At 43.0% G+C, this 27,644-nt stretch overlaps 1 protein-coding gene across 5 annotated transcripts in view; it reads right to left on the bottom strand.

The window, feature by feature from the left end:
- Positions 1–11,361: 11,361 nt before the first annotated feature.
- Positions 11,362–27,644, bottom strand: part of PPP2R2C (protein phosphatase 2 regulatory subunit Bgamma) — a 198,195-nt gene continuing 181,912 nt past the window's right edge. For 4 of the 5 annotated variants that reach the window (XM_030491966.1, XM_030491964.1, XM_030491965.1 and 1 more), the window contains 2 exons: positions 24,507–24,598; positions 11,405–14,208 (listed from right to left, as the gene is read on the bottom strand). In XM_030491966.1, the coding sequence (XP_030347826.1) occupies positions 13,917–14,208; positions 24,507–24,598 (384 nt within the window). In that variant the 3' untranslated portion in view covers positions 11,405–13,916. Of the gene's footprint in view, positions 14,209–24,506; positions 24,599–27,644 lie in introns of all 5 variants that reach the window. The other variant, XM_030491963.1, reaches the window with a different exon arrangement.

The raw sequence follows: 27,644 nt of genomic DNA, 5'->3' as shown, positions 1-27,644 counted from the left end.
AACAAGTCTGAGAGCCAAATAATCACCATTGTGACGAGTAGTAACAATGAATTCTTATCACAAATATGATTAAACACACTCTGGTCAGATCTGTCGTTATCTCAACCTTTCGTGCCCCACGTTGGGCGCCAAAAAGAACTGTCGTGGTTTGAGCCCAGCTGGTAACTCAGAACCACACAGCCGCTCGCTCACTCCCCCCCCCCCCCCTTCTTCCTCCCCCCGCTCCCGGAGGGATGGGGCGGAGAATGGGAAGAATGTAACTCCCACGGGTTGAGATAAGAGCAGTCCCGCAACTAAGGTATAACACAAAACCACTACTGCTACCACCAATGATAATAACAATTAGTGAAAATAACAAGGGGAGAGGATACAATTGCTCACCACCCGCCGACCGATACCCAGCCCGACCCGAGCAGTGATCAGGGCCTTCCGGGTAACTCCCCCCGGTTTATATACTGGGCATGACGTGCTGTGGTATGGAATACCCCTTTGGCTAGTTTGGGTCAGGTGTCCTGTCTCTGCTTCCTCCCGGCTTCCCCTCCTCCCTGGCAAAGCATGAGACTGAGAAAGTCCTTGGTTGGAATAAACATTACTTAGCAACAACTAAAAACATCGGTGTTATCAGCGTTGTTCCCAGGCTGAAAGTTAAAAAACACAGCACTGCACCAGCTACTAAGCAGGAGAAAAATGACTGCTATAGCTGAACCCAGGACAGCCTTGAAATAGCTATTATTAATTGTAAAATTGCTTGCGATTTTTGTGTAAAGCATGGTAACAAGAATGTTATCATTTGTGTAGCGCAGCGCTTTCTTACTGCTGGTGACCTTGAGCCTTTGACATAATATGCCACTTTTCAGAGCACACTCATGTCTGTCTCCCTTTTGCTTCTCTATTTCCACTAAAAAGGGTAAAAGACGTTTCAAGATTGTGAATACTTTCTTAATGCTTTTGAAATTCATTGCAGCCTTTCAGGGTAAGGAGGTTAAAAGAGGCTGTGCTTTGATCTCAGCTTCAGGGTTTATTTGATAGAAGAAAAGATATTTACGAAGGAAAATCCTCAATCATTAAGTTAGAAGAATATTAATCCATGCAGCAAAAACTAGGTGGAACCCACCAACTTGTAAAGAGATATATACCCGCTTTTAGCAACTGCCTACATCCATGCAGACATTACCTAAATGCAAATAGGATGCCTAGAAACCAAACAACCAAATCACATTACTGTTTATATGCATTAATTAAGATGGTTCATTTATTTTCATATTATTACTCAACAGATTTAATTAGCTTTTATTCTGGAAAGAAAAAATCATTAATATCCTGCAACTTCCTCTTATAAATTATAGCCTGATGTAGGAAAGATGAGAGTCACCATCCCATTAAGGAGGGTTGTTCAGCACTGAGGAAACTTGCATTTTCATCTTTTCTAATAAACCTGAACTTCAGGTTTCAAAGCAGAACAAGATCATAGAAACACTGGCTGCAACCTTCCATTACAAAACATTTTACATGAGTATAGAAGGAAATGCAAAGGATATGTGTCTTCCCACTGACAGCAGCTTCTGTAAGGTTGCAGCCTCGCAACACTCATTTCAGTCTTCTAACAAAAGTTTTCATTTCAATTTGTGCAGCAAGTGATGTGTTTTACTACACGTTCTGATTTGAGTACTGAGATACTTGGGGTGTTTCCTCTGATGGGCTGCAACTGCTCCTGTTGAAACCCAGGATCTGTGCAATCCTACTGGAAAAGTGTACGTGTAGATAAAATCACACTTCCCAAAATACGATAGAAACAACAGAGCAGGAGGTTATTGATAATGAGCTTTTTAGCAAAGAAGCAGTTGTGTGCCCAGCACATGTGTAATGTGGGAATGTCTGTGTATAACTTACTTACACAGCGAGTGCATATGTTGTTCTTGCAGCAGAGCCACCTGACACTGGACTTTGCCCACACCCACATAAATGTGCCCCGAGAGCTTTCCGGCCACAGCAGCACGTCCGCAGGGCTTGGTGTTAGCCGTGATCTTTGCCATCTGATACGTTGTTTTAGCCCTAACTCCCCTCTCCCCATTTCCCACATGACCTGTGGGTTGGGATGTGAGTTCCTCCTTAACTGTCTCACTTCGCAACAAGGAAAATAAAGCAATGGAATTCTGGTGTCTTCCAGTGCATTCCCACTGCTCCTTCTGAAGAACATGCAGGTTTTCCTACAGTTGCTTCCAGACAGTAGGCCACTATCTTCAAACTCACAAAACAAAATGAAGATATGCTCCCAGGACAGTGACAATAGTGATAATTCAAATGTGACTTGGCAGCCCAGACATTCACAGCCTGACCTAAGCTGATAGCTGTAGTCCTGGAGACTGGTGGCACTGCCTGCTTGAAGATAGTTCACATCTCTTCACACTAGCTGCAGCAGAAACTCTGTTCTCTGTGGTGGATCTGGCTGGACCATCCACCCCAATGCATCTACAGGCTGCTGTATCCTCCTGCAAATCCCCATTACAAAGAGAGGGCTCTACCCTAAGGTTTGTGGCAGCTCCAGTAGGATGGGGGCCGGATTTACCAAGGGCAGCTGTGTTCAATTAGCTCTGGACTTTCCCACCTGCTACCAGTAATAGAATTGGGCCAGGTCACATGCAGGGATGGTTACTCCAATGCCATGGTGTGCTGATGCCTCTGCTATCCTGGGTCGAGCGCGATAGGAGCACTGTTGGGAGATGGTATGTCTTTTGATGGCACCACCCGGGTGGAATCATTGCTGGGAAGGGGGAGCCGCAGGGCTGAAGAAACACTCACTTGTACAGCCACAGTGAGGTGGCAGCAGCCTCTGCTCCGGACAGCTGAGTGCTTTAGTGGAGCTGGGTTCCTCACTCCCAGAGAAGGTGCTGGGCTGTATTGCAGCACCTGGAGGGCTTTGATCCTGTCCAGGAGCCCTGTAATCCTGCGTGTTAGGGGAGTTAGCTCTAGATAATGTGCATCATTATTGTCATAGGCCATTTGTAGAGGAAGCTCTCAGATGGCCTGAGTCTCTCCATCACAGCCTGTCTTGTTCTACAGACTGTATAGATGGAGTCTTAATTTAGGATGGTCCGCAGTGCCTGAAATTTGTGCATGAGAATAGTTCTCTCTCTACTCACCTTCATTGCTTGCGTGGTATGAATGTTGTAGGTGTGTGGAATAGAAGCACCACACCTCCAAAGCTGCTTTAATCTGTGCACAGCACAAGTCTGGGAGCTAGAAAGATTGTGGCTGAAAACAAACACGCACATGGCAATAGGAGAAATATAAAAGCAGAGAGAATGGGGCAGTGGGTTGCTCTTGGGAAGCTGCTATTTGACACTGTGACATGTGACATTCATTCATGTCATGTAATGGAGTTTTTTGCAGCTTTTAGGTATATTATCTGCTTGTGAGGTCAAACTGTGAAGTTCGCTTGACTTGGACAGGAAGGGAATTTAAATTACTACACTCTGAAGCATATAACTATAACATATAACGTGGTGGTCAGAATGTTGTCATCTTAAAATCTAGTATCCTGCATCTTAATATAAGTGGGAAGTGAAGTTTTTAACCTTGTGATGATATAATTCACCTATTTTTAGAAAATAGGTTTTAGCATTACATTGCACATCTGTTGCTGGTCCATGGGTAAGTATAAAGCAGCTTCTACCCCTAGACCAGTGCCACCTCAGCCCATATGGCCTAGCCATTTGCCCCCAGTGGAGCCTTGGATGACACTGTGGGTCCTTGCTGTGCAGGCTTTGGTGTCCTGGGGGTGCATACCCTCTCTTGCCACAAAAGACTTCCCTTGCATCCTCTGCAGCTCTGTCCGAGGCGCAGGGCAGCCACCCCACAGCTGGTACCAGAGCCCCTGTGTTTCCTGATGTGTTCCTGGGGCATTGCCAGTGCAGCTGATCTCATTCCCACTCTTATGGCAGGTGGTGGATCTCTCAACCCTGTTCTTGAATCTTATAATTGCATGTCAGAGTACGTTTTAGAAAAATAAAGTAAGTTTTAAGAGAAAGTGCTCTTAAACTAAACCCAACTTACAATCCCTTCATTTCGTAGCCAAGTTCATAGCTTCATTTTGGTTGGCATTTCATTTGTTATGAGGCTGGATTAGTCAGTTTAGTGACATCTGCATTGGCTTTGTGGAGACGTCAGTGAATGATGTACAAAGGTAATTAACAATTCTCGTTTCTAGTCTTAATTATTGACAGCGATTTAGTTCTCATCTGCAGTTTGATGCAGGATGCCAAAAGCACCACAGTGCAAGTCATCTCCCAACTGTTTATGAGTTACACTTCTTCAATATGGTCTTCAAACGTCAGAAAATGCAGTCCCGGGGGGTCTGGCTAATCCTGTCCTCCTGTAGGGGCACTGCCTAAGCAGTTACATGTGGTTCATTAACCTCTAGAGAGAGCACATTTGTGCCTGCAGTCTCTGTGTGCTTGTTTGCTTTATCTCTTCATTACTTCTTGCAAGGAACTGGTACTTCGCGGTTCCCCACAGGGCGGGTAGGAGTCCTTTGGCTGGTGACCACCTCACACGTGTGCTTTGCCGTCAGATGGCACTCCAGGCTCACGCTGCAGTTTCTCTTCCTCTACTACTGTCTCCAGAGGGCTCCGCCAAAGAACAAAAGAACCAGGTTCTGGTTTACTCCATTTCGGAGAGGAAATGCAGCAAGAAAATTCTTCTCTGAAAGACACATGACCATTTGTAAAGCCAGCTCCCCGCCAGCCACAAACAGCATTACACAAAGGCCAGCAAAGGCATTGTTGCAGAGCGAATCTGCAATCCAAGGCTATGAAAACAGAGGGGGAAAAAAAACCCTATTTTTCCTTGTGATAAAATCCTGTGTAATGATAAACTAACAGTATATGAAACAGTGCATGGCAAACTTGTGAAACGTGCAGGCTGGCGGCTTTGCAACTGAGCAGCATTTTGAGAAGGCTCCTGTCTCTGAGATCTTGTAACTTAAATCTAACAGCATTGATCTGTGTTGTTTGCTTCTGTTGTAATGTGAGTGGTGACAGCTTGCAGACCTGATGGACCTTCTGGTGGGAGCTCTGGTTTTTACTGTGTCTTCATGGGTTAGATGCAACAAACAAAAGTTAAAAACAAAAATCAGGGCTTTTCATAGCTTAAATATTTGTATTCACTTTCTGAAGCTGAACAATAAGAAACACAGAAAATCTGTGGCAGAGTTTAATTAAAACTTAGGTAGGAGACATGCTGCTTTAAGGGAAATTCTAGCTGCAACTCTTGCCTGAGATCTCTGTGCACTGTAATTAATGCATAGATTTGGGAAAGCAGAAAGGTTGTGTCAAGATCACGGCCCAGGTAAAGACCTGAAAGACTGAATGTTCATCTTTTATAAATCAAATGGAGAGATGACAGCAGGTTGTTAGAGAGGTTTTGTTCTATTTTTGAACATGGCAGGATTTTTCTGCTATAATAGCAAGTTTGGCATCAGAAAGGGCCTTGTAAATGTTGCTGTTAACCCCGGGAGACAGCAGTGCTTGACTGCAGGAGCTGTGTCACGCTAAATTAGAAAGGGCTTGAACCAAGCCCAGAGCCCCTGTAATACCTCAGAAATCAGTGTGTGTTGATCTCGGTGGGGCCTGTCTTTATCTTGAAATAATTTCTTCACTTTGAAGAGTGAGGCATTTCAACAAAGCATCTTTCTGTAGTTCCCTCTCTGGTTCCTCCCTCCCTATTCAGCGCTGGTGACAGCAGAGAGGTTTCCACGACAACAAGCCATGCTGTTGCCTCAGGTGACAAACTACAACTTCAATAAATAAGCATTGAAAATAGCTTCAAACAATTAATTAGGTAATGGAAATGTTGTTTTAATGGGGCTTAGATGCTTTGGAGGTAGTCTATAGACCAAATTCTGATCAAGAGTGTCTACAATCAAAGCTGAAGCTACCACCTGAAGGTCAGGATGGATGTGTCTGCCCGAATACCCTAAGAGCCATCTCGTTTTAAAAAACCTTCAAGTTCCAAACATATTCCATCAAAAGGATGCAATGCAAAGCGAGTTTATTTTCTTTTGGTGCTAAATCCTGTTCAAAGCACATTAGGGCAGGAAATACGTTCAAGGAGCTGACCGACTTGACCACCAAAAGCAGCCCACAGTTAGCACGCTGTTTGTGTGCGTGCCCTGCACCACTGTGACAGACAGATGATGAGCCCTGCAAATGGTTTTACAATAAATGGATTTTTCAGTCTTCTCTTTACAGAAGATGCTTTCCTAGAGTTATAAACGGATGATTCATAAATCTCTCCTAATGCTGCTTCTGGTAACAGTTCAATTGATCTTTAATCGTTGTTTAAAAAGTGAATCTCCATGGGAGTATTTCAATCCTACAGCCTCAAGTTTCTCTAGCCCAGGGCGGCTCTTCTGTCTTGCAGCTCAGAGGTAACACAGTCTTTAAGCACAGATGGATACACTGAGTACATGCACGTGCCTTATATCGCAGTTCTCATTTAGCATGGGTACTCCTTAGGACCAGTGGTCGTCCTGGCAGAATTCCTTTGTTGCTTTAATTTTGCTGTAATCATTACAGTAGGTTTCTCCTGAATAGTGCATCTATGAAGCAAGAACAAGATAGACACCAGCTGCTACCTTTCTTCATCCCAGGGAGTCTGTGGGTTATACAAACACCTACCTGTGTAATGCCAGAATGTGCTCCTACTCCCTTTCAGAAGCTGGTTATGGATTGCAGGTAGGCATACATTTCTGTGCGAAAAAAGTCAATCTGTGGATGAGGGGCTCTATGCTGCTCCTCAGAGTGTTCTGCTCAAGCAGCTCCCTTTGAGGGATTATTCACAGCCATTTGTTTTCAAGAAATAAAGATGCCCTACTAGCTCCCTTTGCAGTACACTGGGGTTCATCCTGCTGCTGCAGTGTGTCATCACACAATGTGGATCAGATAGTTGAGAATAATGTAAAATGGAACATAGTGCAGCGAGACTTCCTTTACAGAGCATAAAACAGTGGTTTGTCTAAACTGAGTTTTGCAGAAGCCCTGTTGGGTTTGTTGTAACTTTGTCAGGTCAGGGATGAAATCCAGATATGCTGCAGGGGTGATAAGAAAACCTCACAGCAGCTGTTGTGTTGGGTGTGCACGTAAAGCAGCACAAGGCCTGGCTCTGGTCTGCCACTGGCCCAAATCTATGGAAGAAGAGAACTGAGGGAAAGGTGTATCTGAAGATTAATAATGAAGGTGTTACCCTGGAAGGGACAAGATTGCATTTCTAAGCTGTACAAATCAGGGAATAGATGCTGCATCACAGCATCTCAGGTAGGGCAATCACAGCCCTGTTCCTATGTCACTCTGAGTTTTCACTCTGGGACTTATTTCCCCTTGGAAACTCTTGAAGATGTTGATTTGCCTCCCATGGGGATGAGACCAATACAAAAACCCTCAGGGCGTCTCTGCAAAAAGATGCCTTTTCTCTGCTTCTCTTCCTGCAGGAGGGCAAGTGATGCAGGTATGGGCCACAACAGCACCTGAGTTGTGTATGTCAGGAAGGGGGAAGATTTAGGTGTGGTCATTTTGGCGAATGGATGTGTATAGGCAGTCGTGCCCCTCCTGGTGAATAGCTGGAAGGGATATGTGTCTTGTACAGGAGAGTCGCCTCTTTGTGGTGGGTTTTTTAATTGAAGGTTTAAACAGTTAAACTGCTTTCTTAATGCATTGGTGGTTGCTAAGATACAACCGCTCCGACTCTGTAAACCTTCCACTTGAAATATAGTGTATTGGCAAATAGGGCTTTCTTCTCTGACAGCTCGGGAGAGAGGGAGATTACAGGGCACTTACTGTTATGCCGACGAGAAACTGCTCCTGCAGCCTGCAGAGGTGGCTGTGCCTGCTCCACTGGTGGGAGTCAATGGGATTTTAGTGGCTTCTGGCCACTGGATGTAGCCCAGGGAGCAGGCTAAAGGGAAAACATGGAGAGTGTAGGATGAGCTGGAAAGAAAGGCAACAGAGAGTGAACAGCACAACAGACCAGGGGGGGTGTGGGGTAAGGGTCTGTGGGGACAGACTGTGTAGAGGGAGCAAGGGAAATCTTTGTCCCACACTTTGGCTTTGCCTCAGGCTGCAATTGACCTTCCTGAGCAAGAACCACCTTCTCCACTCTTTTATAATGAAGAGCAGATCTTGGAAGAGTTTAGTTTTGGGGCTGGTTTGACAGGACCTTGGGGATAAGCTGTGCAAGGAGAGATTTCCTGCAGCTCTACGAAGTGATCAGGAGATACCAGATTTAAAAGGAGCACTGGGTTTGTGGACAGTCATTAGCAATATTGCAATAGCAGCACAAAATAGCCTGACATTTTAAAAGATGCCTATCCTTACAAGGTGTGTGGAGGAAGGTGGTATAAACCAGCACAGCTTCTCTCTCATTTCATTCTAAAGTAAGTCTTTACCTGCTGAGGTTGCAGAGAGTATTTTGAGCATGTTGACAGAGTGCATTTCATGCAGCAACATTTATCTGGGTTTGCAGATCAATAGATGTGAGAAACAGAGAGTGCAGCTGTCCATTGCAGAGAGGCGTTAGCAGAGATGTCACAGGTTGATAACTGAACCAGCAACACTCTCCTCCCCACCTCTTCCATGAGACAATCCGAGATGTGCATAAATTTACTGTGAGCATTGTCTCCTGTATTGCAAAGAGGTCGCAATGCCAGCATCTTGCCTATCTGAGGGAAACCTCTGCTTCCTTCTGCATCTTCCCACTGAAGTGCAAAGGAGCCGGGTCCAGGGCTGATGGGGATGTTCAAACCTCCCCAGGGAGAAATGAAAGCTAGAGCCTGCCAGAGCTGGGATGTTGGCACAAGTCATTGGCAGTGAGGTCTCACTCTGGTGTCCTGCTCGGGCAGCATTTATTTTACAGGTAAAGCATGGAAGAATACCAACCTCTTTGCTCCAATCTGACACCCTAATTCCAGTTTCAGTTACTTATTACTTATCAATCACTTATCATTTACACTGATTTTTTTCCTCAGACTTACTCCTCCTATTGCAGAAATGGTGATGAAGCCACAGAAGGTGGTGATGGGGTTTCTCTAAGCTAAGCACTCCTCTCCCTAGAGCACAGTCAGTTTATTACCACTTGAAGAATTTGGTCCCTTATGTAAAGTTAATCTGCTTGGGAATCTGTTCAGATATCTTGGATGAGGCTGCTGCATGAGACATGCACATGCTACAAGTATGATTATTACTAGCTTTAAAACAAGGAGTGGCTCTCCAGCAAACCACCCTGCATCCTTCGATAGAGTCACTATTGCAGGTTTTATTCTTTTTAGTAGCGTGTTATAAAAAGAATACATAGCATCACCATGATAATTAAAATAATTGTTTAATGGAATTGTTGGTTTAAGGATCTTGTCCCACTCATTGACTGTCTCCACTTGGCAAATGGCAAGACAAGTAATTAGCTGTGCCTTGCCTGGCTGATCCATATTCATGGCAGCTTTTATAGCCGAGGAGTCTGCTCAGTCAGGTGCTTCACATGAAATGTTTTGCATTAGGGGCCAGATTTAGGATCTCTGACTGCCTAAAGCATTGTGCTGACTTTCACATGAATAAAAGTTTGATCCTTGTCCAACTTCAGAGAGAAGGAAAAAACCATCCGCTTCTAAGAAAAGCTTTCTTATGGTGCCCTCCGAAAGCAAACCTTTCCAGTGTGCACAGCAACCTGTCCTGTACACAACAGCCAGACGTTAGCTTGGCTTCACAAAGCCAAGGAAACACATTGTCCCAAGCATCTTCTGAAATTAGGCCCAAGTTTTTGAATCTCACCCACTCCAGTCGTACTGTTGCCTTCTGAGGTTTTAGCACATAAGCATGATAAGTGAATTCATGCTCTAATTTTAGACCTAATGCAATTTGCTGAGAAGACTGCAAATGGAAAAGGATTACTGTTGGGAGTGGGAGCAAATTGATGATAATGATGTTACTGAAAATTGGACATAGAAGGCAAACAATCCTTGTACTTGCCCTCTCATCAGGAATTAATAGCCACAACCTTGGAAGGCTCCAAAGGACTTAGCCTGAAAGCAAGATGAGTTGCTGGCTGCAAACAGGAGAAGCAGGTGGCTCACGTCAGTACCCCCCTCCAACCATAAAGGGTTAAATTGCTGTATGCAGCTACTAAGTATGCGTGTGAAAAATGCACAGAGTTTGCCATCTGGCTCCTGCTCCTACTGGGTATTTAGGGATGAAAAGGGGAACTGGGAAGGTAAATAGGGTATTGCTTGATGTGTTGATTTTCAGCTGAGATTTCGCTCCTCAGTGCCTAGCCATATTTGTCCATCTAAATGAGTGGGATTGACTGTGTCTTCCCAAAAGAAGAGGGGGGGAAATTAGCATGTAAACTCTGGGAGAGCTTTGCAGAGCAACACACTGCCTAATACAACAGCTGAGGCATATTTATTCTGGTCTGCATCCAGGAAAAGGACTCAGTCTTTCAGTGTCTAACGCATGTGTGCTGATGGCCATGTGGTTTCTCACAGCCCAGGGCTCCATACAGAACATGCAGGCAGGTGATATCACCATCAATATGGTGATAGGTGCTTTATATACATAAATATAAATATATCTATATAATAATAATAGACTGAGATTCAAAGGAAGAGTCCAAGATCTGGGCAAGCATCACAATGAACAGCGAGGGTCAGGCATCACTGGGAAGTGAATCCTTTCCTAGCTGTGTGTGTGTGCCACTCTTTTCCCTTCTTATTAAATATCTATTTCTGTATGTATTTATTTTCCCCTGTGGTAGAGGTAGAAAGGAAGTGGGGGGAGAGGGGAAGGGGTGGAATAGGGACACTGCTCTGCTGGTAGCCCCCTGGTTTGTCACCTGGCCAATGTCTGTCTCATGTAGGAGGCCAGGTCTGGACACATCCCAGACGTGTCCTCATGGCCTGCTGCGCTGGAAGGTCTCCAACCTGGCCAGTGATGACACCAGTGCCATTTTTTAGCCTGTATTTGTGTGTGTCCCTTCACATTGCATGTCTCTTATTCCATTTGTAGGAAACTGAGACTCCAACCTCTTTAAGTCTGTGCTAGGCTATGAGCAGAGGAACAAGCTGGTCCAAGGGATGAATCACAAGCATATCTCCAGTTCTGCTCTAATTGTCTATGCACACTCATTGTAATGCTAAACCCCCAAGTCAGCCCTGCTCTGGGCACTCTGTTCACCTCTCTACCTGCCGCACCACCTTAGGTTCACATAGCAGTTGCTTGTCCTGTGAGTCCCAATCCCTGTGACTCTTCCTCCTCTGTAAAAGGAGCTAAACAACTCTTTCATGTCTAGCTTAAAAATAAGCTGTGCCTGGAAGTCATCTATTTATGCCTTTTTGGTTGTAGTTTTATTGAAAAAGCTGGTATTAACATATTTATATTTTTATTCAACAACAGTTAGCTAATTTGTGCAACACAAAGAATGCAGCCATGAACAACAGCTTTCAAAACAATCAGATTTACCAACTTTACCGTCACTTATTCTACACCACTGAAAGCTCAAACTAAAAAGAAAAAAGAAAGTTGGAAACTATCACAATGACGATGTTGACTTTCCATACATTCAAGAAACCAGGAAACCGATCTGCAGTAGTGATGTCAAAGACAGGAATGGAATACTGGTGTTTGAAAGGTTTCTATTTATTTCCTCTATAATCACTTCATGGTATTTTGGTTGGGCATTTCATTAGTTCTATAAAGCTCCGAAGATATACTTCTTTCTTTAATTTTAACGTTCTTTTTGGTACCCAGAGCTGTAACAGAGTAAGGTACTTCAAATTAAAACCAAAAAACTGTGGTATTAAGATCTGCTTTATAATAAGGTATCTATAGAACTTACTTACTTGAGAATGTTAAAAGCTAAATATATGTTTTACAGTACTTCTAGCTGTAAATGCCAATATGAGCTGACAGCATTATTTGTTTTTCAGCTGCAAAGGTTAATGGAGGAGGCCAAAAGTCAAAGAAATTGTGACACTCTTGAAGCGGTATTTTGGCATTAACAAGTTTTCTATACAATTTACCACATTCTTAAACCTTTTTACAAGTGAGGGGAAAAGGCAATTTTGTTAAATTTCATTAGAATAAATATGTACATGTACTGTCCATGCCTGCTACAGCATACAGTGTGTTATAAACAAACACTCCCTTTAAAATGAACCTACGCATTTCATACTGTATGTGTTTGGTGTGGCTGGGAAGTGATGCACATGCGTCTGTGCTTCTACACACAAAATACACAGCATTGACCTAGAAAACTTTTCAACGTACTGATTTCATGTGTTGTGTTGTCATATAAAAGCTTTGTTTCATTAGTTCTTGTAAGCAGATTTTCACCCTTTCCCCCCAAACCAAAATAGAAAAGAATGCAGATCCCTTCATTGGTACATTCTCCACTTACCAAGAAATCAGTGCATAATGGCTTAAAGATTTATTTTTTCTGAGGAGTTTTAATATGGGCAGATTAACAGGCCACGTGAGGTGTGCTCTTTTATTCATGGTTTGAGAAGAAATCCTTTGGGATATTAATTTTTCTGCCAGAGCTATTAGGGATGCAGCAGAACTTTCTTTTCCTGGATTAAGAGGACTCCCTGCCCACTGCACCATTCCCACATGATTCCTGCATGTGCCACACTGATTGTGTGTACTTTCCTTTCTCATTTATCCATCACTGTTCCTTTTAAACCAGAGATAGATCTAACGGTATTTATGTGGAAGAAGGTTTGGTTTTGTTTGGAGCTTTTTATGTTTCATATTTCTCCAGGAATAATTTTGTCTCCCAGCAGTGGACTCATTTAAAAGTGTTAAAATTCACTGACAAGTGCTGCATGTCGCAGCACCATTCCTTTTACAGTTACATTGCCTGTATTCCCCAAGGCCAGGACTAAAATAACCATGCTGCAATCAACAAACAAGGGACTTTCTGACTTTCTGAAGTGTCTAGCAGTGACGTAAATTTGTTCCCACTGAAGCTGACTGTTGCCTTCAAGGACAGCACTTACAGCCAAGGTTTCCAGAAGTCCAGCCCCTAAAATGGCAGGATGGGTATGTATGTTAACTGCCAGGCTGTGTCCGACCAGCCAGATGCTTCTGAAAGTGGCAATACCAAGTTTTTACATAGTCCTCCACGTGATGAAGGTACTAGTTATTGTTTTAAACCGGGCAGAGATCTATGGAGAATAAACTTCTTAAAGTAAGCTGGTTGAGTAACTATATCAGTCTGTCAGTTGGGAAGTTGAAGCACAAAGCAATGTGAATAAATAAGTAAACAAGAGGGTGTTATAAAGAAGGGAATGGGATAGGTGAGATAGGGCAGCTTTTCACTGGCAGCAATCCTGCTTCCAGTTGTAACTGTCATGAGGCCACTCTCAATGATGTGCCACATGGTCTAGAGGGATGTTGCTATTCATTCACTCAAACAGACCTGGCTTAGTTGAAAGAGGAAAACATTACTGAAAAAAATAATTAAGAGATTGAGGCAAAAAGCTCTAACAATGTGGTAAATGCTGTGGACTGCAAAAGCAGGCAGGGCACCAGAACAGCATGGCCCTGTGAGCCACTGAGACCCTTGAAAAGATTAACAGGAGCTGAGCAGCTTCAGCCCTACTCAGGAACGCTCCCAAAGTGAATAAATACCCCTGTTTGTTTAAAGGAACCAATACAGACCACAGTACTGGATTTGCAGTCGTGCCTTTTACTCATACAGTTGCAGTGATGGAAAATAGAAGTAGTTGGCTTGCCACCAGTAATGATACAGGCTGAGGGATGAAAGGATGCAACCTACAAATCCCACCACAGAAGCCACAATTTTTGTGAAGATCACATCCTTCTACAACTCTCAAGAGGCTGGTTTGTAAATATAGAGGGATATTGATAAATCTAGTGCATTTCTGAGTTCACTTTATCCTGAAATATGTACAGATTGTTTGTCGCTGCTATAGCAATGATGTTCTCGGTTGGGTGCCATGCTGTGTGCAAGATCTTCTTAGTAAAGTCCAAACTGTCAACACTGATGTCATCTTTCCTCCGTTTGCCTCCGACGCAGACCCTCCGGGGCTTGAGAATAGCTCGTGGTTTGCTGCTCTCTCGGGATGCCTCCAAGGTCACATCCCGCTTGGTGTTCCGGTCAAACATTCGGAAGAAGTTGTTATACGCACCGGTCATTATCACACTGCAGGGAGAGAGAACAAGAACAAAGGGTTAAACAGCAGCTTGTGGGAAGTCGACTAACACGACTGGCTCAGGACAGCTTTGACCTCAGGATAAGACAGTTTCTGGCTTCAGCTGCGAAAGGATATAAACCAGGAGTTTTTCCACTACTCCCCAGAGTGCATGGTTTTCTACCACTGTCTTCCCCTTCCCTACTAGAGTATTCAATGGGAAGCACAGTTAAAAACCTAAAACTCGTAAGCTGAAGCATGCAGGAATGTCAGGACCATGACGTCGTGAGAGTGACTTCACAAGACAATAGAAGTAATATGTCTTTAAAAGTTATTTTTAATTACCGTCCAGCTTTTTACACGTTTTTAAGGATCATGTATTTCAGGCTTTTCTCCTTCCCCAGAGCTTTGTCTTTTCTGACAGCTGAGATTTACCATGATTCCAGACAAAGTCTTTAAAAAACATTTCCATGTATTTCAAACACTTCGATACAATAACAAGGTTTACTACTGAATTATACATTTGAATGAGTATTTTGAAGAAAGGTGTTTTGAAAGGTTCTGAAAAATGACACTGAGTTTGCACAAGTAAATTCTTTCCAGAATAAACCCTTTTCCCTTCTGAGGCCATAGACCTTGCAAGTCTCGACACCATTAAAATTTGTATCATCTACAATGCTTCTTAGAAATAAATACACTGATAACCAGGATTCTGTCATCTCTTCTATGGAGTTTGAATAAAGCTTCAAGTCAGGATATATTTCTGGGTCTGGGAGAAAGGGACAGAAAACATCCCTCGATCTGTATAAAAATTACCCCATTAATCAGCTTGTAGTTTGAAATAATGGATTGCCAGTTGCTTCATTCCCCCAGTCCCTAGGGGAGGATATTTTGTCACTAACTTTAATGAATTCAGGATTTCATCCATGGCCCCCAGGCTATTGGATTAGCATAATCATGGGTTTCAGAGCCTTGCTCGAAAGCTCATCCCCTGTGAACTTTTTCCACATGCAAAGAGAGGGCCACGCTCAACTCTCCTGTCTTAGCCCCAGATAGGGAGTCTTTTCTGAATTTCCATTCTGGAAGCAGGCATCCACCCGAACAGTCAGGTCTCCACAGGAAAAGCTGCACAGTTCTAAGACTCAGGCAACCAGGAACTATTTGCCTTTATAGTACAGCCCAACAGAGCATATTTCACCTGCTTCGCATTTAATAAACTAAAATCCATCTCAAATGACAGTTGCTTCAGCACTTTGCTGTTGTTTCCCACTTGTTGTCCCCCCCCCCCACAGCTGGGGGGAAGCTGTGTTGAGCAGCACACTGGCGAGGAAAGCACAGCATATGCACCCGTGGAAGAATTCAAAGGCATAAACTATACTCTCCACCATACAGATGCTCACTAGCTGATTAGATTAGATGCTCCTGGATTCAGGAGCTGTCTTACACTATGTGCACAGCCTCCAGCCAGTGTCGACTTGATCTCATTTGGGGCCATTAGGAGCTACTGTAATACAAATGAATAATACACTGAAAACGGCAGAAATGGGAGCTGTGCAGCTAACTGCTCTTACCCTACAGCTACTGACTGACAGCAGCTCCGCTCACTTCAGAGCCACTGTGGGGTAACTAGAGCGGGTGAGCTGGATTTGTACACTGTGAATCACTAGCAGGACTGCCAGCTCCATCCTGCTTCCACGTTTGCTGATGGCATACTGGAGTGTGATGACAGCTGATTCCACACTGAGCTTTTTATAGCTTCTGAAGCGCTAAAGGAGACTGCTGCAAATCAGAAAGGTGTAGCACAGAGACACAGCACACACTGCCCTCAGCAACAGCTCACCTCCAGCCTTCATCCTGTCGGGAGGCTGCTTTCCTGAGGTCTCCAGGCAGCACACCACTGGCTGCTCTGCTGCTCAGTTTGGGGATGAGCAACAGAGACACTTGGCCATATGTAGCTGCAGCCAGCCCTTGGGTTGTGTGCAGTGAGGTTTCCCTTACCTTCACCCACAAAGGCCTGGCACAATCCTGCTTAGTAAGGCACAAGTTAACAACCCCACAAGCAAAAAAAACAAGAGTCAGTGTGACAGCTTGATAAAACGTGTCCCAGAAGCTGCAGAAAGCCTATTGATCAAGATTAGTGCCCATTTCAGAAACTGAATCAACAGCAGTAAATCTAATGTTTCACTCCTTCCAAATCACCGTGTCTTGTCATTTACAGCTCCTGCTGTAATGGTTATTCACAACATGAAAAAGTCGCGGCTATTTCATATCTCAGCGCTAACATACACAGTTTGAGATGCAAACAGCCCAGCTCAGCACTGTGGGCATTATCCCCCCAGGCAAAATTTGGAATCAGGTTCATAACACTGGGGCACGGTGGGCCATGGGCTGCAGAGCTGTGGTTCTAGGGGAGTAGGGAGCATCCCTCCTGATGAAGGGAGGAACTGTCAGGGTGAGCAGTGTTCATGCAGGCAGAGTACCAGTACACCGAATGCACAGAGCGGTATTTGTCAAGAATCTTGTTTTAGGAGGTTTTGCTTGCAGTAAAACTGCCTTTACAGTCCATTTGCTTTTTAATTTCTTGAACACTCACATCTCTTTAAAAGTCTGCTTTCTCCAGTTGGATTTACTGCAGTTATTTTTTTTAACATATGTAGATGACTACTTTCCATGCTGGCCCTGTTTTTCTGCAGTTTAATGGCTCAGTAAAAAATAGCATTATGTAAATGAGAAAGTGCCCATTCTTGTTCAAGGTCACAAACACAGATGGATTATAACCTTACCTGCTGCTTAAAATAACAATAAAAGAGAACAAGAACTAGGTGTAAGCCTGCAATTTATTCCCGTTCAGGAAAATATAATGTACAATAATGGAATATATGCAATAAGGAGAATTTTATATACATACATATATTAGAATAAAAAATGTAGCTGAGTACAGGAAGAGTGTGTTCTGTATTTCCAGACTCTGCTCTGCGTAGCAGTGTTATGACAAGTGCTTTCACAAAATCCTTGCAAGTGAGGCTGGTTCAAGAAACCAAACAAAGCCTCTCACCCAGAATGTCCCACACTAATTCATAGGTGTGTAAGGAAGCAGCTCGGAAAAGCTCTGCCTAATTACCTTTACTTCTATTCGTAAAGCATGTTTAAAGTTGTGCAACCCATGGTCAGAGGCACATATCTCAGCCGTGCAGGAGTGTTTAGGATGCAGAACACACTCCAGTGCACGCTGAGGAGCACCACAGTGGTAGCTCAGGCTGGAGCAAAGCTGCATCAGAGTGTGCCCAGCTCAAACCACCACAGCTACAGGCAGCATGATAAAAAGATAATAACTTTTAAAGAGGGAAGAAAAGCAAAAAAAGCAGAAGAAACCCCAAATGGCAGTGACATGGCTACCGCTGCTACACTTCGCACACTGACAGCCTGGCTGGTGCTCTGGAAGCAGCGGCAATGCCCCGCATCTGCAGGGCCCCAAATGCATTCACACAGGTCCCTGCTAGCCCTCCTGCACTGCCCCACCAGAGGAACATGTTTTCCTCTAGGCATGGTGCTGCTCCCAGAGCACACTGAGTGCTCTGTGCTCCCCTTTTAGAGCACATCCAAGCAAGCTCTGAGGGTTCCTGGTAATGCTTCGGGTATGAGTGTTTAGAGTGACAACACAAAACACAACCAACTCATCCAGCCTGCACTGACACTGGGGTGTTCTTGCTTATTAATGATGCAATCTGAGCCATCTCACTGCCACAAAACCTCAGTCCTCATGTGGGGTTGCTATGGCCCAAAGTCTTTCCCTTTCTTGTGAAAAATGTACTCTTGCAGGAGGTAAAAGCAGAGGAGAAAACCCCAGAGCAGACCAATCCTACTTCTATCAATTGACTTTTCTTACTACTCCCTCTCTAGTCACCATTCTGTTCTCTTTTTTTTTTTTCCTCTGTTTTATCTCCTCCAATTCTGACTCTGCCCTTTAGCACACTTTCCAGGTAGGTTTTCCTTCTCCTTCCCCTTCTTCTCCCCTCCCTGTTTCCATTTCCCTCTATTCTGCTCTACACTTTCTAAAAAATACCTTATCTGCCTCACTCTCTCCTGCTGTTGAAGTATCCTCCTTAACTTCACTCTCTGTTCCCTGCTCTGTCCTGTCTCTTTCACTTCACTTTGTAATTTCCCTTTCTCTGGTCCTCCTCCCTACCCCCCAATCTCTTCATTTTACTTTTGGAGGTCTCACTGCCTACCCTCTCTTTGGAATCTCCCACTACCTCCAGCCTTGATTACTCTCACACACAGCTTGCTCAGCTCTCAAGGGTTTGGGGCTTCCATCCTTCTTTTATCCTTCCATACTTCTTCAGCCTTTAACCAGCTGAAGGCAGGAGAAATGAGCTGGTGGGAGGTTCTCCTTTCTCCTCACATATAAACCACTGTCAGGGATTTGGTAGTGCAGGTTGTGGCACCAAAGATGTCGGGATGCTGGGAGATCTGCAAGGCTGGGCTGGCCATGGAGCAGCTGACCATGGGATGCAGGGAAGGAAAAGCACTGCTGGTTGTCTATTTTGCAGAATTGTTATTCTTGCCAAGGGCTGTAAAAAATGGGTTTGCATGCACCCATGTGTGCAATCTGCTTTACAGCTGGGCAATCACAGCACAGGCCTTGATGGCCTTTTGGCAAATTCCCTATTTCACCAACCTTAAGGGCATCTGAATAGGATTACATCATTTGTACTAAACCGCAATGAGATCTTCCACAATATTTTGGGGGCACTGAGATTTCATCAAACAGCAGTCACTAAGAACTGGCGTATCTCTGTCTTTCTCATATCTGTTATTCCCATACTTCGCTCAGATTTCTTTATTGCAAGCCAAGCTCTTAAATGTCATCTATGCTGCACACAACAGTTCTTATCAAAATTGCTTCATTCAGCTGCCTTCCAGGATGTCAGGGTTCGCCCTGAAGCTCTGGGAGTATCCGCTGGAACTAAGACTTGCTTAAAAACCGAACCATACTCATTTCACATTGTTTTGTGTAGGTTTTGTTGTGGTTTTTTTAAAGACTTTTTTATAATGAGTTTTTGGGCTAACTGTGGCCCAGATTAGACTTCCTGGATGCACAGACATTTTTATTCATCTTTGGATTTCTACTGTCTGGAGAAATATAGCTCATGTCATAGCTCACTTCTTTCACTGTTGCTCAAGAGAGCACAGAAGTCATGGGATGGTGTGACAGGACTAACACTGGGCAAGGCTTCAAGGACTTGTACACACTAGGTTTAAGGATGACAGGAAAAACAAAAGCAGCCCAGGTAACCTGTCCCTCACTGCAAATGTGGCAGCAGAACATCACTGCCTGAGGCAAGAGAGACAGAACGTCAAACCCAAGCAGGTGTGAGGGGAAGAGACTCAGAGAACAGCTTCCACCAGAGCCTGCCTCCAGACTTGCAAAACACTGCAAAGATGACCCTCAAAGCATCCAGCATGAAAAGGAACCATTTCTTTGACCCAGAACTGTCTCCCCAATCATATTTTCAGCCCCTAAATTTGCAAGATTTCACTACCGAGTGTACCAGTGCAGAACAGCACATCTGCAGTCTCCTGGGACTGACTTGCAAGCTCCACCATATCTGGTTTCTTGACAAAGCTGACCTTATGAGAAGAAAGGACTGGTTCCAGGTAAACTCTTCAAAAACATTTTTCACAGGAATGAAAAATTAGATTTATTACAACAAAGGGAAAGGAGGAAGCACTGCTGCAAACGGTGCTATCGTATTGGGAAATTTTCCTTTACACTGCACTGTATGAAGCTATGGACTCTCCATTACAAAGAACGAACTTTAAACCACCTGGGAGCATGCTGGTGGAAAACGTTGAGACACTGGATTCAGGGTTGTGGCACTGTGGTACAGCTGGCTGGTATAAGACTGGGAGTAAGAACAGGGGATCCCCAAGTCCTTCCAAGCTAATATTTGACATGCCGAGCTTCAAGAACAAAATGTCTTCTAGCTCTCCAGCATGGAGCATGCTGCCAGACAGGAATAGACTGTTAACATCTCATCCACTGGGACCTGCCAATTCCGCCTGATTAGAGTGAAGGCTGACGGATATTCCGTGGAATGAATGACAGTTCAGTAGGAAAGGACTGACTGAACAGTTGTATGTGACTTCACTCATCTGCTTACAGCCTATCACTTATCATGATAGTATTCAGAAGTCTCCCTGGAAGGGTTCCCATACACTCGTTGATATGAAGTCTTAAAAAAAAAATAAAATAGTAAGGTATTTACCATGTAGAATTACTATGTTATTTTTATCTTTTACTGGCTCTTTAGCTCACAAACAGCTGCAAAAGTGTGAGGTTTTGAGGTAAGTCTGAAATAACAAAATGGATTTGGTTGACAGTGGGAAGAAAACAGTGTCTTGCAGGTCATTATTAAAAGATTTGACTATGGAAGTGAATGGAAGAACTAAATTACATCGCTGTATAAATAGAGCTCACGTATTCTGCATAGTCATGTAATGATGTATATACAATAAAGATGGCATGATTTTAGTGTAATATACTCAGCTAGAGATAATATGTGCTCATCTGGTTGAATTAGTGTAAGACCCCTGCTTGACTCCCCCCCGACCACTGTTGTTGCCAAAGTACATAGTGATTAATGTGCCCTTCAGCAAATGAGATCGGCTCTGTCTGATTGTATTAGTTCCTGTTCATTGGAGTAACTGAGCATCAATCATGTTCTAATCAGAGCTCACGTACATTGATTTTTTTTGTAAACAGCCTCACCATCAGGTTCTATTATAGTCTAGATTAACTTCTTAGTAATGACAAAAAAAAAAATTTAAGGATTTTCACCTAAATAATAAACATGCTTTCTCTTTCAACTGAGCAATCCTGTCTTGCTCTACTTTAAATTGTCACTGTAGCTTTAAAGTCTCCAAAAGATAAAATTAACATGTTTAGAACTGCAGTTGTTAGTTATGTATATATATGTACACACATATATATGTGCAGTTTACTGTTACATACTGCAGCATCTCTTAAGAGCACCATTTGTAGTAAGTATTGCTTACCCAGCAGCAGTCCTTTTAAGAAAATATACATACCAAGAGGATCAAATTGAGTGACCTTGCTGTCCAAATTAACTGTTCTTTAAGAGTTACTGGTACCCAAATATAATTTAACACCCACCAAAAAAAAAATCCTTGTAATATGTAGCAAAACAATACAATACTTGTCATACACAGAAGCAAGAAGCTCAGATATTCATCAAAAGATTAACATCAGTGCTGATGTATTTGACTCTTAGAAAGAAACAACTAAATTAAAGAGAACCCTTATCTTTTGCCAAATGTTGCCAGCTACTCTACTCAACAGTTTCTTACAATCAAGAGCAGTGTATTGTGTTCAGTGATGGATTTGGTAATTGTGCACGACTAACAATGCGTCAGTGTCTTGGCAGTACAATAAATGAAGCCCTCACAATCTAATGTTCCCACTTAATAATTACTCACTGCATTGATCTTTCTGATCTGTCAAGTAGGAACGAAAATATTACACTCACTTTAAATCCTTATATTGAATAATACTTCTATTATTACCAGGCAACTATCCAGAGGCAGGTCTTACAGCACTAATGAGGATGGCAGCACTTCATTTGATTACAGGGGACTCTGGGCTTGGGAACAAGCGACCATCCTCTACAATGCACTGGGAATTCCCACCAAGGATAGGCAAAGTGGTTTGAAAGGATGTGAAAATCCCTGAATTTTGGGGGCTTTAGGGCTTCAAAGTTTCACAATATCTAAATGATTTGATTGTGCTGTTCTGTGCCAGATTTAGGGAACAGCACTGTCCATATTTCCAATAAATGCTTTAATTTTGGTATTTCTAGTAAGATCAAATTCAAGCAGTAACCAGTCTGCTGAGATAACCCTCTGCTAGAACACCCATTCATGCATGAGTTTGGGAGGTTCAGAGAAAAGCCCCCAAACATAAAACTTCTCTGGGTCATTCCTGCTTCCTGACCGTATCAAAACCATCTCTGCAACAACAGCTGGTGCCCAAGTTGCAGTCATAGCAATCTGGGAAGTATTTTGCCCAGTGTGGTCTACCTAAGTCATTTAAAATGACCAACAGTTTGTATCACAGAGGATACTCAATGCTGAGTTAATCCTTGCCAGAAAACACACTACCCTGGCATGGACACAACAGAGATAATGGAAATATATGATTTCATTTGCATAATAAATGATACAAGGTAAAAGTTTATTTCTTAGTAAAAAAGAGAGAGGGAGAAGGATTTTTGACAAGGGCAGGTAGTGATAGGACAAGAGGGAATGGCTTTAAGATGAAAGAGGGTAGATTTAGATTAGATATTAGGAAGAAATTCTTTACTGTGAGGGTGGTGAGACACTGGCACAGGTTGCCCAGAGCTAAGCTGTGGCTGCCCCATCCCTGGCAGTGTTCAAGCCCCAGGCTGGATGGGGCTTTGAGCAACCTGGTCTAGTGGAAGGTGTCCCTGTCCGTGGCAGGGGAGTTGGAACTAGATGAGCTTTAAGGTCCCTTCCAACCCAAACCAGTCTGTGATTCTATAAATACAGAATCTCTCCATTGGGCAGGTGTAGAAACTGAGCAAAGGAAAGTAGTCCAAAGGGAAGATGCCCTTTACACAGGGTACGGCATCATACTTTGTCTGCATTTGTGGAACACAGGACTGGAAGAGACCTTGTTCTGCACTTCCAAGTTCAGACACTTGTCATTTTAAGCAATGTCTCGTATAACTGCTTTCACAAATTTCCTGAGCACCATCATCAAAACAATTGTGCTTCGTACAACGCTACTACTCAGGACAGGAAGACTGTTCCACACTGTCACTGTCTGGATAGGTATGAACTACCTCTAATTTCCAGGCTATAATTACCTGTTCTGTAGCTATTTGCTGTTGTGTCATTCACATTTGTCTTAGCTAGATCCTCTTCCTCCCTATATATACCTCCTTAACATACCTACTAGAAGAAAGGATAATCTTCGCTTCTCTTTTGCTAAGCTGATCAAAACCAAACTCCTGCCCTCTCCTTTCTTTAGAGCAGCTGTCCATTTGCCCAATTAGTTCCTCCACCTTGGAGATGAGGGACAAGAAATGTGTAACTGCAGTCCAAAGGTCTTTGAATAAGACCGTAACATAATGTCGCTCTCCTTCTCTGCTGGATATCCCAGCCTTGCCCATTCAAGGATCATATCTGCCTTTTTCACAGCTGCCCCACACTCTGTTTCATAATCCTTGCCCAGTTCAGGAGGGCAAGCCTGCTACAAATACAATGAGATGAACTGGTTTTCCCTTTTCCAAATGAGAGGCTAAGTGAGCTGAAGGCACAGCTCCAGGCCCTCAGCAAGTGCCAAATCTTTGCCTCTCGGCTCCTAGCATTGCTGAGCCAGGAGTCACTGTGTGCCATTCAAAATTGGCTCCTGTGCTCTCTTTCACATGCATTTTGTAGACTGCTAATCCCTTCCACAGTCACCTAGCATATGAATGTCTCTGTGAGTTGCTTCCAACTGATAACATGAAGGTTTGTGTTTTCTTTTAACTAAAACCCTCACCTTGCATTATACTCTTGGATTTCATCCATTTTTATTATCCCATTCCTCTTGGCTACTCAGTTCTTCCTGTACAATATTCCTACTCTCCAAAGTACTGACATCATTTGCTAACATTATGGCATTACCACACTGCATCCGCATCCTCGCTCTTGCTATGCCAATATTTCTCATTAAAATACTCAACAAGGTATTATGTCCAAGACAAAAACAAGGAGCTCTCCTTCAGTGCACAAGGAAAGGGACTGCTCTGGTGGAGGTAGGTATCAGAAAAAACCTGTCATTTGGCAGCAGTTTGCAGAGAACCAGTGGGTGCTTGTGGCTGCCTTTCCTTACTCCCCATTTCCAGTAAATGAGCTGAATTTCTGAAGCAGCTCATGTGTAAATACAGGATCACAGAAGCTTCCTTAGGGTGTTGGTGGGGCTGTGCGAGTTGGCAATATTCTTTTAACTTTTGCAGCCCACTTATGATTTCGGTGAAAACAGAATTGGAAGAGTTTTTTTCCCCCTAAGGCATGAGGCAAGATTAACAAGGTATACATCATGTCTAAGGAGGTCAGAGCTACAATCCTACCAATATCCAAACACCTTTTATGAACCTGCACCTGTGAAGATGCAAACTGATGTGGAAATAAACATGTGTAACACTTTACTTTCTGACTCTTCCCCATTACATGGACACTCTTTTGCTAAATGAAGACAGTGATGGACATAAAGATGGATTACCTGTCTGATCCATTCCATGCACATTCAAACTTGTCAAAGATGCAGTCATTTTCATAGAGGGAACACAACTTGCTCCTAAGGTAATCATGGACCTGTTTCAAAGAAAATAGCTGTTGTTATTCTTGGAATAAAACTAAATATAAAACGCCACAACCAGCCCCCCACTCTCTGCTTAATCTCCCATGTTCACTTTCCAAATATGCTGCACAGATTGGTAGCGTTGCAGAACATGCTGTGTTTAAACCCTAAAGAAGCTATCTGTACTTTTCCACAGCCCAATTAACCTGGTGCTACAGAATTATTGTTGCAGGAAGGCATGAAGCATACCTCCCTCAGCAGGCTGCAGACCACCCCTCTTCAACATATTTGCTTCCTGCTTGGGTGATTTTCTCAGTGTTAGCCTAATTCCCAAAGACATTTCACCAGCTGATACCCTAGATGTGCTAATTAATGTGCAAGAAATCCAATTTAAATAGTAACAAAAATGTCATATTCCAAGATAAGCGGATTCTCACTTGAGGCAGAAAGAACTTGGTTCTCTTAAAAGAACGTGTATGTATGGTATTACATATATTTGGGTAAGCCAAATACAGTATATGTTTGTAGTTGCACAGGCTGAAAATTAGAACACTAATTTAGCCCAAGGATATCTCCTAGTTGACTGAGACTTAAAAACAACATTGTAAATTCTCACTTATATACTTGAAAAGTGAGACTAAGCAGCAGAAGACCTCTCCTATGGGCCACAGATCTCTGCTGAACAAGAGTTACCATAAAGTGACATATCTCATGCAAACTGCTTCAGCCCTTTGCTGAATTTGATTAGTTTTCCTTCTGGATGATTGGTTTCATTCCACAAGGAAATAATGAGCTAGAAAATCCCTGCCTAGATGAATTTACTAATGCACTTTCACTCCTGATGCTTTCTTCTAGCTGTTATAGAAATTGTAAAACAAAGACCTGTGGATAGCCTCTCAGAGCTCACACAAATCCCATAGCCAAGGGGCATAATTTAGCTCTGACATACAGAGGTATTGGTTCTTGCAAGTTCAGGGAGACTGTTCCTGCTCATGGATGCTCAGTATCCTTCTCTGGCTTGAGGGCATAAACATTTCTTCTAGTAGGATAGCTTCTATCAGACCAAATAAGGGACAATGACCTTTCACTTACATTTTCTTTAACTCATTTTCAATAGCCAAATTGTACAGTATCCTAAGAATATTTGTCATGTAAGGTTATTAAGAAGTAGAAATTTTAGTTATGGATCAATTTTCATTAATAGATGAGTGAACACTGACTTGTATATCAACAGGTGTCTTATACAGCAATAACAGGAAAATGGCAGATGCAGATAATACATTTCACAATTAAATGCATTTATCCTCATGGTGAATAATAGGTCAGAACACTTCTAGCAGTTTCTTGCACCCTCTGTAATTAAATCCTTTCATTTTATCTTTACTTCAAGCCTTTTTATTTTAGCAGTATAACTTCCTTTATCATTTTTGTGAGCTCCCAACCCTTGGAAGTAATAGAAAGATTGGGTAAGGCAGAAGGAAGTAGTTGCATTTGCCTCACTGATTGTCATTTCTAGGTCTTCCTCTTGTTACCATTTCAAGCAGCCATCTGTCATGACCACTGTCACGTATACACCCTTTGCAAAGTGCGTCCAAATCCACAGCTTGGAGCTGTGCCTTTCTATCACTCTGTCAAAAAGCATTTCGCAGTTCCTCCTTCAGATTTCTTACTGATCTCTTCAAGGTCTCAGGTCCTTTTTGTTGACTGACTGCCTGCAGACTTGCACTCCTGCCTTGGACAACCAGCTTTCTCTTCATGTGCACCCTATGATTACCATATTTGAACACATTTAGACCCTCAGAGTGACTATGAAAAACTAACTGCAAGAAACAAATTCTCTCCTTGTATGCATGTTTATCTGCCACTACCAATTGAGCGTAAAATCAGATTTGCCTTGTCTGTTACATATAGTTCTTACTACATATGAATAGTACTTGAATGCAAACCAAATTCACTCCTGATTACAAAAGACATTCTCCTTTTCTTCACTGCCCTGTTTTAGGTCAGACCTTCATGGAATTATCTAGTAATTCTGTGCTCCAAACTAAGAGAGCAACACGATTACACAGGGAGCTATTTCACTGGAACTGAATAGTCACAATCAGAAATTGCACTGGTGTGACACATTAGCCCAAATCCCTATGCAACAGACCCTGCCAAAAGTGGATCAAGCTATTATCAGCTATGAACATGTTCACCTCTGGCTGTTGCTGGTATGGTTCTGCTGGGGTGACTGACCAGGCAGCATCAGAAGAGTATCCTGTTAGGCAGGACTGCCTTGCAACATTCAAGCACTGGCCATTCCACTGTATTGCTCTTTTAGTGTTGCTTAGTGCATCATACACTGCCCTTTTTGCTTTTATGTATGTGATGCATAAACAGGAGAAAATCATATTGAATCACTGTCAGCAGATACATGTTTCAGCAAGGCTGCAACAGCTGCTCTATGCAATAGCATTGATAAGCAAAAGAACTTGCAGGAGGAATTTGATTTTCTTTTTTTTTAGTGTTACTAAAACTGTAACCTGATAATAAAGCAGTATAGTTATAGCCTGCTCTTTCTTACAGCCCTGCGGGGAAATCTCCTGTTGTGACCCTCTTCATGAGTCTCACAGCTAGACAACATCTAAGTGGCTACCATGCAGTGGATGAAATGAGAAATTCAATCTTTTAATGAATATCTTTTACTCTTTTAATGATATACATGTCATTATAATTATGTGCACACATAACTGAAAATGTTTGCTTTATCTGTTGCCTTCGGGTGATCCACCACAACAAACTTTTAGAGAGATTTCCAAGTTTATACATGAGATTTAGGTATGTGTGAGAGAGATACCACTAAGACAAATTATTTAAAAGAGTAATTCATAACCCTTTTGCTTAAGAACAGGATTCTCTACTCTCTGCAGCTGAAAACCATGAAAGGCTGCCCAGAGCAGTTGGACTGTGTGAATCCTATGGAATCCTGTGCTACTGGCTTCCGAAGGCCCGTGAGTTCCAGATTCTTCTTTCATCCACTGCAATGCTCAGCTATGCATCTGTATAGTCTTTACAGGG

This window comes from Strigops habroptila, chromosome 7 (assembly GCF_004027225.2).
Source record: "Strigops habroptila isolate Jane chromosome 7, bStrHab1.2.pri, whole genome shotgun sequence".
Lineage (NCBI taxonomy): Eukaryota > Metazoa > Chordata > Aves > Psittaciformes > Psittacidae > Strigops > Strigops habroptila.
Note: the sequence above shows the minus strand (reverse complement) of the source record. Positions and strands in the feature narration are given on the sequence as shown.